Here is a 15,605-nt window from a genome sequence, read left to right on the forward strand (position 1 = left end):
CCTACGCTCCATGCCCTTGGTCTATCCACAGATCACAAACCCTGGTAGTTTGGATTCGCCTAGCCATGGGGTACCCTCTCTTCTGCCCTGGTCTCCCCTCTAAGCCAACCATTTTATATTATCTGTATGCATAGATATAGTTATCTACCCCCTACAGATAATGCACATTGTCATGGATAAAATAAATCTGAATGATATCTACTACTTATTTTTCTGTGTTTATGCATATGTATGCAAAGCAATCATAGAGCGTTCATGTATATTGCTCCTTGACGTATGTCAATACACATATTAAAATGCATACCATTTACCATCTATATAAAATGTTTTGTTGTGTACATAGATATATAACATTGTTTGGAATATTCCTGCATGCTTGTGTGTCAGTGAAATGGTTAATATATTGAAGCCCCCTCCCCCGCCAGCACACTAGTAAAATCCATGCTGCCTGCCCCCTGCCCTGTATGCGTCTGCTCTCCCTGTGACACATGTACAATATTTTCTAATAGCCTGAAACCCTCGGTGAGGGGCAGGGAGATTTGGGCAGGAGGGGGGCAGGGCAGCTCAGTGTGACCAGGCAGGCAACCAGGGTTTTTAGAGGGGTGACAGGAGAGATGCACATGAGGATAAGTGGGCACTGGGGCAACCCAAATTCCCATAGGGGCAGAAAGCAAGATAGACAGGCACTGAAAAAATTCTTACCTCTGCTATCAGCCTCCTCTCCGCTCTGTGCAGTAATGAGACATCCGAAAAGGAACGAAAATATAAACCTCCCACGTACCCTGCACAGATCTCTAGAGCACACACACACAATGAGCACACACTAGATTACTACATAGCAGCACAATCACACACACAGCAGCATAATCTCACCCACACACGCACACTTAGTATCACAGGCTCACACCATTGCAGCTCTGTCGTGCACAGACACACAGCAGAACAGCACAATCCCTCACACAGATGCACAATCATATACACAACAGAACAATATCACAGACAGTCACACTCATAGCAGCACAACCACTCTAACACACAAGTACAATACCAATACAATACAATATACAAAAGCACAATGTCCCTCACACACACACTACAGCACAATCTTTCTCACACACACACACACACACATAGAAACACAATTTCACACACAGTAGCTGTATATGATAATAAAACCACCTGTACATTTGACACCGTTACTAGCATTCACGATGTCACATACTCAATGCTGCAGTGATGTCATCAGAGCTCACTGATGTCATGTTGTATAATTCACCATTCAGCAAGACTATACTGACAGATTGAAGCGCATTAGTACTATTAAATGGTGGCTATTATCCCTGTATTATCCACCAGCCTAAACACCAAAGGGTTGTAGCCTTACTTTATGTAAGACACTTGTTGCTGCAGTTTCGCCAAGTACATTCCATTGAGTCACTGCAGTAGTACCCATCTTGTTGTACTGGTAAGTTGCACTACACCAGAAGCCCACAAACAAAGTCCAACAAATTGCAAAGTCCAATTTAAATTCTAGGGCTTAAGAACATAATCTCTGGTTAAGTTTAAGGCGTGTTTGAGGGAATTAAAAGTGGTAAATTAATATTATTGTTCAACCAGTGCAAAATGTGGGCAAAATATTATTAAAATACTTAACCTTACCTATTATGAACACATTTTTGCACATTTATATTAAAAACATCTGTTTATTTATTAATTCCTGCACCAAACTTTTAACCAAATTTGTTCTCTATAGCTTGAAAAACCATTATCCTCTATACAATGAGTGCAAGCTTGCTAAAAACACATCAGAAATAAGTGCACATTTACAAATGTGTGGCAATGTGCAAAAAAACAGGCCCAACACCCTATAATTTTTACCCACAATGCACCTAGTCCCCATTTTTATGTTCCCTCTGGTATGGGGGGCAAAGATTTGTTCCTGACTGTGCATGGTGCATGTAAGAGGTGGCATATGGGTGGCAATAGGAATGTCCCTGTTATAAAATGAGAACTACAACTGGATATTAAATAATTACTTATTATTTACCCAAGTGCAATAAAAAAGGATTAGAAAGGAAAGTATCCCACAGCGCAAAAGAAAGGAATAACAGGTGATGGTACTGTCTGTCTTATCCATCTGTCTTTTCCCCACTCCCCTCTCTATTCCCCAGGCTGAGCAGTCCTCTTTCATTATTTCCACCCTTTGCCCATGTCATTCGTCTCATAGCCAAGTAACAGAAAGCAGAATGTGGCATTCCAGATAAAAATTAAGTTTCTGTATTGTGCAAACGGAAAATAATTATATTTCCCAAGGGCTGTGCCAAACCGTACATCATATTTACCCCTTTACCTAATATAAACCATTAGTCTGTTAAAGATTCATAATGATTTGTTTGGTCCTCAGCCCAATTCCTTGGACCTGACTCTTCCAAGCTGGCATTATCTGCCAGTCCAACTTCTAGCTTTGATTGATAACCTTCCATTTTAGGCATAAGGGCCGAACAATATTGTACGCCAAGGCTGCTATGCCCCTGCATCTAATTATCTTGAAATCCCATTAAAAGGGTAAATTCACCCTAACTGTGGGGAGCAAAGTGTGAGAGTAAAGCAAATTGTCTGGACCAATACATGATTAATGAGTAGGAAGAGACATAGGGTGTCAGGAGAGAGTAGTTATTGGCTCTGTAAAGCAGAAGGGATTTAAGTCATTATTTGTGTAGAGAAAAAGAATGACACAGGCACAAGGAGCAAATGGAATATAAGACAAACCAACACACAATGAAAGAAGTTACAGTGCCTTTGGGAGCAGGGACAGGCCATGCAGATATTGTTTATCCTGCATTCCCGACAGCCTTATCATTTCTAAAGTCTCTATTTAACATAATGGGGAATCTCGTTAACTGTGCGTACTGAAGCACAGGGCCTCTATCACTTAACAAGAGAATAGGGGATAAGTACTGTAACTGGGGAGGCTTATAAAGCTCCATGTCCCTAGAGCTTTACAATAAATGAGGACAAATGACAACTGGTCTCCAAGCCTCCCTTTACACCAGCTAGTCTGCACTCGGCACAGAATGAAATATGTGTAGCCTTCCTGGCCTTATGCTGGAGATGTTATACAGTAAGTAGATGTAATGGGGAACACAAGTGAGCTTATAGGACCCTATAATTGGACCAATCAAGGGATTTTGAGCCTGAAAACCTCCACTCTAGTAACAAATCCATAACTGTCACACATTAAAGGTAGACTAGAAGTAAGGTACTTGTGTAGAAATGTACATTAAGAACACATTGTTCGCTAATTAAAATACACCTTTTATCACAACTACTTTCCAATAACTGCCCAGTAAGGGTAACACTGAATAAATCCTTAACAATACAACGTGCATCTGCATCATTCTACTAGACTCACTGGTGTGGCCCTGACGGCATTATCAAAAGGGAGACACAATGGCAGGCCTGGGATTTAAAATAGGCCCTGGCAATCCAACCTCCCAGAGGTCCAAACAGCCCACTAAATAGTCACTGTCTGTGGCATCTTACAGAAGCCTCTCAGATTGCCACTCTGGGGTTGCAAATAGGGACCTATTCAACATAGGATGAAACTAGAGCTCACCACAGTCCACCAAAGAGAAACTGTGCTGCTCTATATTTATTTCTATGGGAGTTTTGGGAACATATTGAAAAATTCACTCCTTGATAAATACACCTTTAAAAATAACATAAAAATGAATAAGACAGAATATCATTCTGGCAGACTGTAGCTAACTTAGGTTTTAACCTTTGATAAATATGCCCCTTAGTAAACAATCACAACAACAACCTTCCTTTATTACAGGGGAGAACAGGAGATGCTCAGGCCTATAACAGGTACATAGGGAAATGGTATTAAATCTATTTAATTGAAATATAGTTTGTGGTAGGTTAACTTTATCACCACCTAAGGGTTCTGCTGTGCATATGTCAGTTCCACCCATAAACAATCTTGATGCCTTTTGTTATTGGGTGACCACCACACTCTCAGGGTATGTGTGCCACAGTTTGCACTATAGTGCCAAACTTACTATAAAGGGACTAGATAAATGCTCCATATCTCCCAGCTGTGCTTTGGCCCTGTGACTTGCTTGGGTTCCTTTAAAGAATGGCTTATTCATAACATGGGCCACATTTCCTGCACACAGATAATTTATGAAGGAATGATCTTTGGCACACAAAGCATCACAGGGTTGGTGGCTAGAATGAGTTAAACGCTAGTACATTCAAAGTTCTTTCTCCCCACTGCATCTCCAGCTGCCATTACTTTACTCACACCATACGCTTCAGCAAAGTCATGACACTAGCAACCCTACTATGTTTGAGCCCTGATTAGTGGCACTCAACACAAGACACAGTCTGCAAGTTCAATAATAGACAATATATTTTTCAGGTTAAGCAATAAAAAAAAATAAAACTAACAATAAAACTGAAGCCTCATAGTCAACATTTTAGTTGCTGGGGTCAGTGACCCTAATAACCAGATTGCCTTTTCAGTTTCAGGTTGAAAAGAGGAAAAGTATTTTCCAATATAAAATGACTATAAATTTCTATTGGTTTAAACTTAAATGTAAATTTACTTACTAATAAAAGTTGTGTTTTTTTATTCCTTTCTCTATTCCTTTCTCTACTTCTCCAGCTAAGACAGTTCTGCTAATCAGTTCGCTTCTACATTGTTTCAAAAGTCAGAGCCACCAGGGGAAAGAATAAAAGGAACAGAGAGATACTGATTCAGTAGCAATTACTTTTACAAATAACCAGCGCCGGATTTGTAAAGAAAGCGCCCAGAGGCCGGCCTTATTACTCGCTTCCCCCTCCGCATCGTGCATGTGTGTTGATTTATCGCACCTACCAATCACACCGTATGCGAGCAATGTGTATATGCGGCTGGGCGGCATGCTGCCCCTGAAATTGTGCCGCCCTAGGCCAAGCCTTTGTTGCCTCGCCACAAATCCGGGCCTGCAAATAACTTTAAAAAGTAAAAGAGTTTTTAAAACACTGAAGTAAAATCATTTTTGAACACTGAACATCTATGCACTCCGGTGCTTTATTTGTAGATAACCCACTAGGCAGGCCAATTGTGCTGGTATAGATTTGGTCCTTGAGTTTCTGTCTAAATTTGTGAATAGCTATATGCAACCACAAGTTACAAATAGTCATCCACAAATCCTATGTGCCTATATTCAAAAACCCATTACCCAGAAAGCTCTGAATAACAATTGTGGGGCCAAAATTTGGCCCAGTCCCAACTACTCCCCTGATCCATCCCAGTCATGCCCTATCATATGAAAACTCAACCATTAATCTACCCAAACCCTGCCCACTCCCCACAAGCCCCTACCTCTTTGCAACCCATAAATCACTCTCTCTCTTGGGCCACCTCCACATGACACCTGACTGCAGTTCCCATCTGATGGTAGCCTTTTGCAGGCATATGTAGCTACTGTTTGGATGATCAAATTTGGCCAAGCACATGGCAAAACAAATAGCTATAAGTCTCTTCAGATTGTTTTATATGTAGATGACTATGGTCCAATAGGATTGCAAGTTGGTCTATACTGCTAAAAGGCCCACAAGTGCATTGACAGTCAGGCTTACTGCATGGCTATCAGTGCACGTTTGGGCTCCTTAGGAAAAGAAAACCAAACTGCCCAATCATATTGGTGCATTTTGGTCATCTCAGATAAGTGGTGTTAGATGTGCTTCTGCTGTGTTGCATTTAAAAGCACCACAAACGCAGGATCTACAGTACATGAACATCCTGAATGTTACGGATACCTGCAGGTGCATCAGATGCACAAAAATAGAACAAGGTGCATCTATTTGCATCTAAAGTACCAGCCTACATTCAGGATGCTGTGAGTTGGGTTAACATTCGGGGTAGGGCTTATGTATCTGCAGTGCACTGAGTTCCCAGCCATTCTCCTGTACGTAATTTCAGTCGTCACATTACCCACATGCTTTATCTCACCCTGCAGGAGACAGTGACTCTCACGCCCATTCTGCCCATCTGAAATTATGTCACAAACCCCATTAGCACTCGAATGTCTAGAGTGGGCATCAAACTGCTACAAACATAAACTGGGGCTTTTGCTATCTATTTGATCACAATCTATTATCCTCCTGAAAAAGCTCTGTGTTTTGTGCCTTGATTGGAAGAATTTTCTCCTTGTAGCATTCGCTTTCTATGATATGTTTTCCCTTCAGTGCATGTATTTATAAAGTCCTAGTCCTCGACTTCAGTTATTCTACAGTTCCCCATACTGCCAGTAAAATATTGATCTTTTTCTTTTCAGGTTGTCTCCTTCCCATTTCAACAGTCTATTTTTATTGTAATCTCCCTTCCTGACCACTTATGGTATATTTGCTCTCCCACTCAGATTTCAGCACTTTATGCAATACAATCCTTTGAAAAAAATGACTCTGTTTATATGTCGGGTTAAAGGACATGTCGACCCAAAAAAAATTTTTTGCCAAATAAAAGAAACCATAATTCTAAGCAACTTTCCAATATCAATTTATGAAAAAATATTAGTGCTTTCTATTTGTAAATATAGTTGCTATTGAAAACACCATTTGACAGGTCTGTCTGTCTGCAGTCACCAGGGTAGAAAATTGTAAAGGACAAACAAACACTGCATTCCGAACCAACATTTGTCATAGAGCCCCACACAATACAGAAGCCCCCAGTATACCTGTATATCACTGTAATCTGTACCTAAAAACTATGAATAAATACAATTTTTATATGTTGAAATCCATCTGCAAAACAGTTCTCCTTTTGCATCATTTGAAATCCTGGCAGGGGAGGAGGGACTAAAACACAGATGTTACAATTTGTAACAACTTCTCCACAGCTTACAGACAGCATACAGGAACTACATAACCCACAATGCATTGCACTGTGATGTCCCTTTCCTTATTGATATTACGTGTGCAGGGAATTTGGATTTGGAGGATGCAGGCTGAAGGTAGGTTGAGGAAAGCCAACTACATGTTACTGTTTTTTTGAGTCTCAAAGTAGTCAGCCAGATCAGCAGGAGAACAGGGGGCCGGGCTTAGATAATTGTTCCATATTATTACATTAAAAATGATTATTGTTTTTTTTCAAAAAGCTTATGCTGTGTCTGGGTGAAGTTCCCCTTTAAGCATGGTATCCCAGACCATGCACGTGTTTAACTCTGCATCTATAGCTTGCAATGTATTAGAGCTCATTAAGGTTATTATAATGTCTAATGTTGCAGGGAAAACCTGTGTGGTTCTGCGTTGTCTAGGATGGAGATGGGAATTTAATTGCTGCTCAGAATGTGCATGATGTAAATGCTGTTCATAGGGATTCTAATATCCAGGAATTCTTGATTTACAAAAAAAATGTAACTGTTTGTTAGATATATTATAATATATTATATCATAGGCACCTGTCTAAGGCCCGACCACGAGGGGGTGCCAGGCAGGTACCGCTCCAGCCTACCCTTAGGGGCTGATTTACTAAGACACGATTTCGAATTGGAAAAATTCCGATTGGAAACGAACATTTTGCGACTTTTTCGTATTTTTTGCCATTTTTTCGGCGTCTTTACGATTTTTGCGAAAAAACGTGAGTTTTTCGTAGCCATTACGAAAGTTGCGCAAAGTCGAGATTTTTTCGTAGCCTTAAAACTTGCGCGCAAAGTCACGCCTTTTTCGTAGCGTTAAAACTTAAAAGGCGCGACTTTGCACGCAAGTTTTAACGCTACGAAAAAAACGCGACTTTGCGCAACTTTCGTAATGGCTACGAAAAACTCGCGTTTTTTCGCAAAAATCGTAAAGACGCCGAAAAAATCGCAAAAAATACGAAAAAATCGTAAAATACCGATCATTACGAAAAAAACGCAATCGGACGCATTTGGCCCGTTCGTGGGTTAGTAAATGTGCCCCTTAGACTTAGTTAGTAAATGTGCCCCCCCATGGTCCTCTATGAGGGGGCGGCCATATTTGTGCAGCAGGAGGCCGTTAGCATTAGAAGCTATAACTGACAGGCTGAGAAGCGACAGTCACGTTGGCAAAACAGTCAGATTTAGGCACTTCAAGTTAAAATTACTTACAATAGCAAACCTCTCAGTAAAAAATGATTAACATCACCTACAGGTACATTTTTATGTACATTCATATTTTGTAAAGTAGTATTTTTTATATCAGTATCACTTTAAAACTTCCCCAAAGTGCACACTGGCCCTTCTCCAGTTGTATGAGCAACTCAATGGTTTCATGTCTGTTCCTATTCTGCCGTTCCAATATATAAGCATTAAAGGGCTGGTTCAACTTTAAGGTAACTTTTTGTATGCTATAGAATGTATTCTTTGCAACTTTGCAATTGGTCTTCATAGTTTACTTTTTATTGTTTCTTATTTTAAAATGGGTCACAGACCCGGTAGCTAAAAAATGACTGCTCTGCGAGCTTACAGTTTTATTATTATTGTTACTTCTTATTACTTATCTTTCTATTCAGCCCCTCTCCTATTCAAATCCCAGTCTCTCATTTAAACCACTACCTGGTTGCTAAGAATAATAAGACCCTAGCAACCAGATATTTTGGGCTGCCAAGGATTGGGTACTGTGCATGTAAGCTGGTATGTTTACACAGGATTTCTCAGAACATTTTTGATAGGATTAATATAATAATAACAGTGTAAACATTTTTTGTATTTAAACTCCTCCATTACAAACTCATAAATACACACACAGGCCTCCTTGTCGTATTCATGAGTCCTCTAAATATATGAACTCTAGAAATATCCATATTACCCTGGGGAAACTCATTAGTAGAGTTTAGCTCTGCGGAGAGAGTATAAAGCACGGCCTCGGGCCCCTGCAAGAAGTTTTAACTCCGGCGGTTGCCATTGCAGGCCCAGAAGTACAGAGCCCTTCCCCAAAATCTCAGGAATAACAGAGGGTGTCTCTTTATTTCACAGGGATCCCTAATATCATATTTCCCCCTAGGATGCTGTTCATAGACAAGTACAACTATATCTAGACACATTCTATCCAGAAATCTTCAAATTACAGGAAGGCCATCTCCCACAGACTCAATTTTAGGAAAATAATTCAAAATTTTAAAAATGATTTCCTTTTTCTCTGCAATAACAACACAGTACCTGTACTTGATCCAACTAAGGCAGAATTAATCTTTACTGGAGGTAAAAGAATCCTATTGGGTTTAATTAATGTTTAAATTATTTATTAGTAGACTTAAGGTTTGAAGATCCGAATTACAGAAAACTCCAGCACACACACACACTATTCTGACCTATCTATCCACTCACATACAGACCCATACTGACCTATCTATCCACTCACATACAGACCCATACTGACCTATCTATCCACTCACATACAGACCCATACTGACCTATCTATCCACTCACATACAGACCCATACTGACCTATCTATCCACTCACATACAGACCCACACTGACCTATCTATCCACTCACATACAGACCCATACTGACCTATCTATCCACTCACATACAGACCCACACTGACCTATCTATCCACTCACATACAGACCCAAACTGACCTATCTATCCACTCACATACAGACCCATACTGACCTATCTATACACTCACATACAGACCCATACTGACCTATCTATACACTCACATACAGGCTCATACTGACCTATCTATCCACTCACATACAGACCCATACTGACCTATCTATCCACTCACATACAGACCCATACTGACCTATCTATCCACTCACATACAGACCCATACTGACCTATCTATACACTCACATACAGACCCACACTGACCTATCTATCCACTCACATACAGACCCACACTGACCTATCTATCCACTCACATACAGACCCATACTGACCTATCTATACACTCACATACAGACCCATACTGACCTATCTATACACTCACATACAGACCCATACTGACCTATCTATCCACTCACATACAGACCCATACTGACCTATCTATCCACTCACATACAGACCCATACTGACCTATCTATACACTCACATACAGACCCACACTGACCTATCTATACACTCACATACAGACCCATACTGACCTATCTATCCACTCACATACAGACCCACACTGACCTATCTATACACTCACATACAGACCCACACTGACCTATCTATCCACTCACATACAGACCCATACTGACCTATCTATACACTCACATACAGACCCATACTGACCTATCTATCCACTGACATACAGACCCACACTGACCTATCTATCCACTCACATACAGACCCATACTGACCTATCTATCCACTCACATACAGACCCATACTGACCTATCTATCCACTCACATACAGACCCACACTGACCTATCTATCCACTCACATACAGACCCATACTGACCTATCTATCCACTCACATACAGACCCATACTGACCTATCTATACACTCACATACAGACCCATACTGACCTATCTATACACTCACATACAGACCCACACTGACCTAGCTATACACTCACATACAGACCCACACTGACCTATCTATCCACTCACATACAGACCCACACTGACCTATCTATACACTCACATACAGACCCATACTGACCTATCTATACACTCACATACAGACCCACACTGACCTATCTATCCACTCACATACAGACCCATACTGACCTATCTATACACTCACATACATAAACCATATATACCAACATCAATACTAACTGTAGATTTAATATCACAATAGCCTTGGATACTTTGCTAGGAAGGGCATTCCCCAGCCTCACTGCCCTCACCGTGAAAACCCCCTACGCTGCTTCAAATGAAAGTTCCATTCCTCTAATCTAAAGGGGGGGCCTCTGGTGCAGAGACAGTTTTTATGGGAAAAAGAACATCCCCTATCTGCCTATAATCCCCCCTAATGTACTTGTACAGAGTAATCATGTCCCCTCGAAAGCACCTTTTTTCCAGAGAAAACAACCCCAACCCTGACAGTCTAACCTCATAGTTTAACCCTTCCATCCCCTTAACCAGTTTAGTTGTAGTCTCTGCACTCTCTCCAGCTCATTAATACCCTTCTTAAGGACTGGAGCCCAAACCTGCACTGCATACTCACAGTGAGGCCTTACCAAGGACATATAAAGAGGCAAAATTATATTTTCATCCTTTGAGTCAATGCCCTTTTTTATGCAAGACAGTGGTCCACTATTTGTTAAGTTGTTCGAGGGAGAACTACTCCTTCAACTTTTGTCACAACTTGGTAATAAGGCGCCTTTGTACTTATATGTGTTTTGTAAATGGGTCCCTTTGATGCTGGGAGCCCAGGGCAATCCTCTCTCTGCCCTACCCTAAAACCAGCATGTTTTAATTTATTTTAATAATTAATCATTCTATAATTAACAGAAGAACCACACATCCCTAGAATATTCCAGAAGACTCCTGGCATGTTGCACTGCAGAAGTGAATGAGACAAGCCTATACAGTGACAGTATACTATCTGCCTGAATGTACCGGTAGGCGGCAAAGTCAAGAGCAGATTAATTAAAAGGACCCCTGATGATTGTGGAAAATACCGCAATGGCTCGTGGCAGGAAAATAAAACTCAGCGGGGATCACAAAGCTTCAGAAAGATAGAAATTGCCCCAAAGACTGCAATTCGTCTATGGGGTACAGCAGTTTCCCAGTATGCAGCTGGGTGCAGTTTGGAAGAAGTAGCCGGGACCTTGAGGCACATGCAATAAACTTGTCCTTTACATCACTCTGTATCAAAGTGAATTATTTATACTGCAGCAAAACCCAAAATACACAGAGCAAAGTCTGAAGTCTCCCCAAGCCTATTTGGCTGAAGAATACGTTGCCAGACCCTGAAATCCTGCCCTCTGTCTCTTGCTGTTAAATTGCAAATGTTTGATCTTGATCTGAAGTGCAACAGACAAGGAATGTATTGTGCACGTCACTGAGCATTTGGTTTAGAACCACCTCCTCGCAGATCCATGGCTGCAATCCAAGCAATGGGGATGATAAAGATGCTGATATATGTCACATTTACATTGCTGAACTGCAAATCAAGACTACAGGGCTAACTTTGTACCAATCCACTTTTTGCTTTTATTATTCTAACTCACTGCTGTCCAGTGTTATACATAGAGGAGGCTGGTAATTAGACATTAGATATATTTTAGGGCTTAATTCTAACTTCTCTCTGTTGCTGCTGATTGGTTGCTATGGGTTTCTGTGCAGGTATACCTTTGCTCGTAGTAGTAGTAGTACATAAACTCCATCCTTTGTCCATGAAATTTGCACTTTTTAATCTACACTTTGAATAACTTCCACTTGTGGTGTCATTTACAGGCACTTCAGAATATACATTTGTATATTTCTCTTCTATTCTATTCTATTCTAGAATATTACTGTAACTTACAGTAGAATTCTGGAAAAAAAAATGACACTTCTCGTGCATTTTTACCTTTACATGAGAATAATTCATATAGAATTATATATATATATCTATATATATATAATTTAAATTAAATTGAAATTGATATTTAATTATATAGAATAATTCTTATGCCACTCCTAGAACACTGCTGCCTTACTTACCATCATTCTCTTCATCCCCATCTTCTTCATGGGCTTCTATCAGTAATCATAGGGCCCAATACTATTAAGCTAGCAGGGCCCTCCCACAGGGGGCCCAGTTATATGCACATTGGTTACTTGTGCCCCATGGATGGTAGAACCTGCCAATAAGTAAATTGAGTCCCAGTGGTCAGTGGGATCAGGCCTGACCCCACTGTACCTGTCCAAAACATTTCCTCTTTCCCATCCATGAACCTTCTACAGTTAGAGGGTTTTAGGAAAGGGCTGAAAGAGTATGTACTGCAGGGTGGAGTCCCTTGGGGTAAAATAACAGATAAAAGTACAAAAGGCATATTATATTATGTAACATTTCTTAGCTCCCAACATCCTATTAACTGTTCAGACGATAAGGATGTATGGTTGCAGGTTGGACATCCCTGATTTACAGTATGTATTTTTTTCCCATTCAGATAGGCCTGTCATTAGTGCCCATACACGAGCACATAAGCTGCCGAATCGGTCTAAAGAACCGTTATCAGCAGCTAGAATCAGCCTGTGTATGGCCACCTTAGAACTCTAAATTTATGTGAACTTTACAGAATATGTAGATCCCTGTGACTGAGCCCTCAATCTGCAGCCTTAAGTATGTACTAAATTCAGTACATTATACAGAAAATGTTGGGTGTTTCTATCATATACTCACCCTCGGTTGCTTACTGTAGCCTTCTTCAAATGGATGATGTTTACAGGAAATATTCCCTAAAGAAAAAACATTGGCATATGTTAGTGACAAGACAAGTAAACCAAAAATTTCTCAGAAATAACCAGGCTAATCTACATTGTCCATCTATAGAGGACAAGTTACTTCGGAGCAGTTTGGTGGAAATATACAGAACAAAATATAGAGAGAAATTCCTTCCATGTCAGATTGAAGTTTATATTATTCCTTAAAATGCACGTGCACAAAGCAACCCTGATTGGAGGGTTGGTGGTTAGGCTTGGTATGTAAGGATTCTAGGACCAACAGAAAGGTGTGGTGGGGGCAGGGAAGCTTGTTCATTCTTCTTAGTGCAGCGTTTCTTGGGAAGCTATGGGTTTGATGGGTAGGGGACATTTAGTAAAAAAAGTTTTTCTTGTGCTTTTTGGTTTGGTGGATTACGTAATGGCCCTGCCATGGAACGATAATTGCAATTTCATCCAAGAAAGGCTCCTATTTGCTGCATCTGTGCCGAACTGGGGAATTTGGCTGCAGGAGCCTCACAACGTTCTGTAGAAAGTTCAAATGATTATGTTAAAGGATACAGTAATAAAAAAGAGTAATGTTGAAAACAGGTCTAATAAACCATACCAACCAATCAGAAGGTGGCATTTACTGATCAGCTGCTTAAGAAAACAATTATCTGATTGATTGCCAAGGGTTTCTAGACCTGGGACCAGTTTTCACCTTTATTTTGAGACTTAAATTCAAACACTATATAAATCCACAAATAATGACATGAGAATGTATTTGTTCCTTCCTAAATCTGATCTGTAATTCCCAACACCCCAAGACCAGCATTTTGTACAATGCATAAACTCTTCTTGACCTGTTGTCTCTGGGGCCCTCCAGTTCAGTTATATAATTCCATTCCCATTGATTCCCACAGTTAATGTGAGCTGGTTGCTGCCAAGTGTATCTACCTGTATAAAATCCCTGTTCAGTAATGAGTATATCCACTACCCTCCTGATGTCTGGTGGGTATATATACTCCTGTCTAGTGAGCTGTATATAATTGTAATCTGTAATAATGGGGATGTAGGGACCTAGCTGAATGGGCCTTTGTGTTTATCCCTTTCTGTTACTCATACAAAACAGGCAATGCTTATGAAGCTCAACCTTGATATAAAGGGAACCTTTTTCTTTAAGTGAGATGCCCAGGTCTTACTGTCTGTGGATGCCAGGAATTGCTCTTCACAATCATAACAAAAGGGCCACAGTTTGGGCAACACTGACATGGCAATAATGCTGCCATCTTGCTCTGCTATACCTGAAGCCCCTTACCCTTCTCATTATGTAATGGGGGCTGTTTTTAGGGGAGCCAGAACACTAGTGGTTTATATATACTGAAAAAATGTAATAATGTGCAAGGTTTGCACCAGGCAACATACATTAATTTGATTTTTGCTAACCAAGTGCTACCTGCTAACTGGCTGCTAAAGTTATTGCATTGGTTTCGGAGATAGCCCATCCCTGGTGTAGGCAGCCTGTTTTCTAGACCAATTATCTGTACAGGTAAGATCCCCTCAGAGGCCCTAAAAATAAGACTTACCTGTGTTGAATTTGCTGGGAAAAAAGGAGACCAATAAACTCGGAGACAGAGAACACCCTCCTATCCTTTGCACCACAACGAAGAAGCTTAAGTATAAGGTACATAATCTATGATAGACGCGGCAAATGTTCCTTTTACACTCCTTTCTTTACATAATTTTAGCAGGGGGAGTGCTACTCACTGCTCACTGCCAACATGCATGATAACAGGGAAAAAAGCCTGCTTAGTTTTAAGGGTGGGCAGGGATGGGAATGGGATGGGGAACCGGTTTGGGTTGTTTATGTTACTGTGTTTTTACTGTATACTTATCCCAATAGATTTGTCGATTATCTAGTTGCTACACCAAACAAAATGCTGATTTACAAATTTTCCCAAAAGTCACAAAATAATGTTGAGTGGTTCCTTTGGTCTTGGAACATCAGGGCACTTAATTCTAAATTCAAGAGAGCACAATTGTTTACCTATCTTAAAAAAATATACTCCATCGGTAACAAGAGACCCACTTAGTGGGCTCAAAAATGTTAGCACTAAAAGAACTTTGGGTAGCTCATCATTTCCATGCTCCATTCTTCTCCCATGTGACAGGAGTAGCTATCCTTATCCGGAAAAATATAATGTATGAGTTTTGCCTAATTTAGATACGCTGGAGGTGATTTTTACCAAAATAGCAGACTTACCTCTGGCCCCTCTATATTATGGGAGATTTTAATTC

The 15,605-nt window shown here is 40.4% G+C and overlaps 1 protein-coding gene across 4 annotated transcripts in view; it reads right to left on the minus strand.

The window, feature by feature from the left end:
• dock3 (dedicator of cytokinesis 3) overlaps nucleotides 1-15,605 on the minus strand; it is a 158,700-nt gene that overhangs the window by 86,496 nt on the left and 56,599 nt on the right. For 3 of the 4 annotated variants that reach the window (XM_031901130.1, XM_031901131.1, XM_031901129.1), the window contains exon 4: nucleotides 13,288-13,343. In XM_031901130.1, the coding sequence (XP_031756990.1) occupies nucleotides 13,288-13,343 (56 nt within the window). Of the gene's footprint in view, nucleotides 1-702; nucleotides 868-13,287; nucleotides 13,344-15,605 lie in introns of those variants that run through there. The other variant, XM_031901132.1, reaches the window with a different exon arrangement.

The sequence above is a fragment of the Xenopus tropicalis genome, chromosome 4, assembly GCF_000004195.4.
Source record: "Xenopus tropicalis strain Nigerian chromosome 4, UCB_Xtro_10.0, whole genome shotgun sequence".
Taxonomy (NCBI): Eukaryota; Metazoa; Chordata; class Amphibia; order Anura; family Pipidae; genus Xenopus; species Xenopus tropicalis.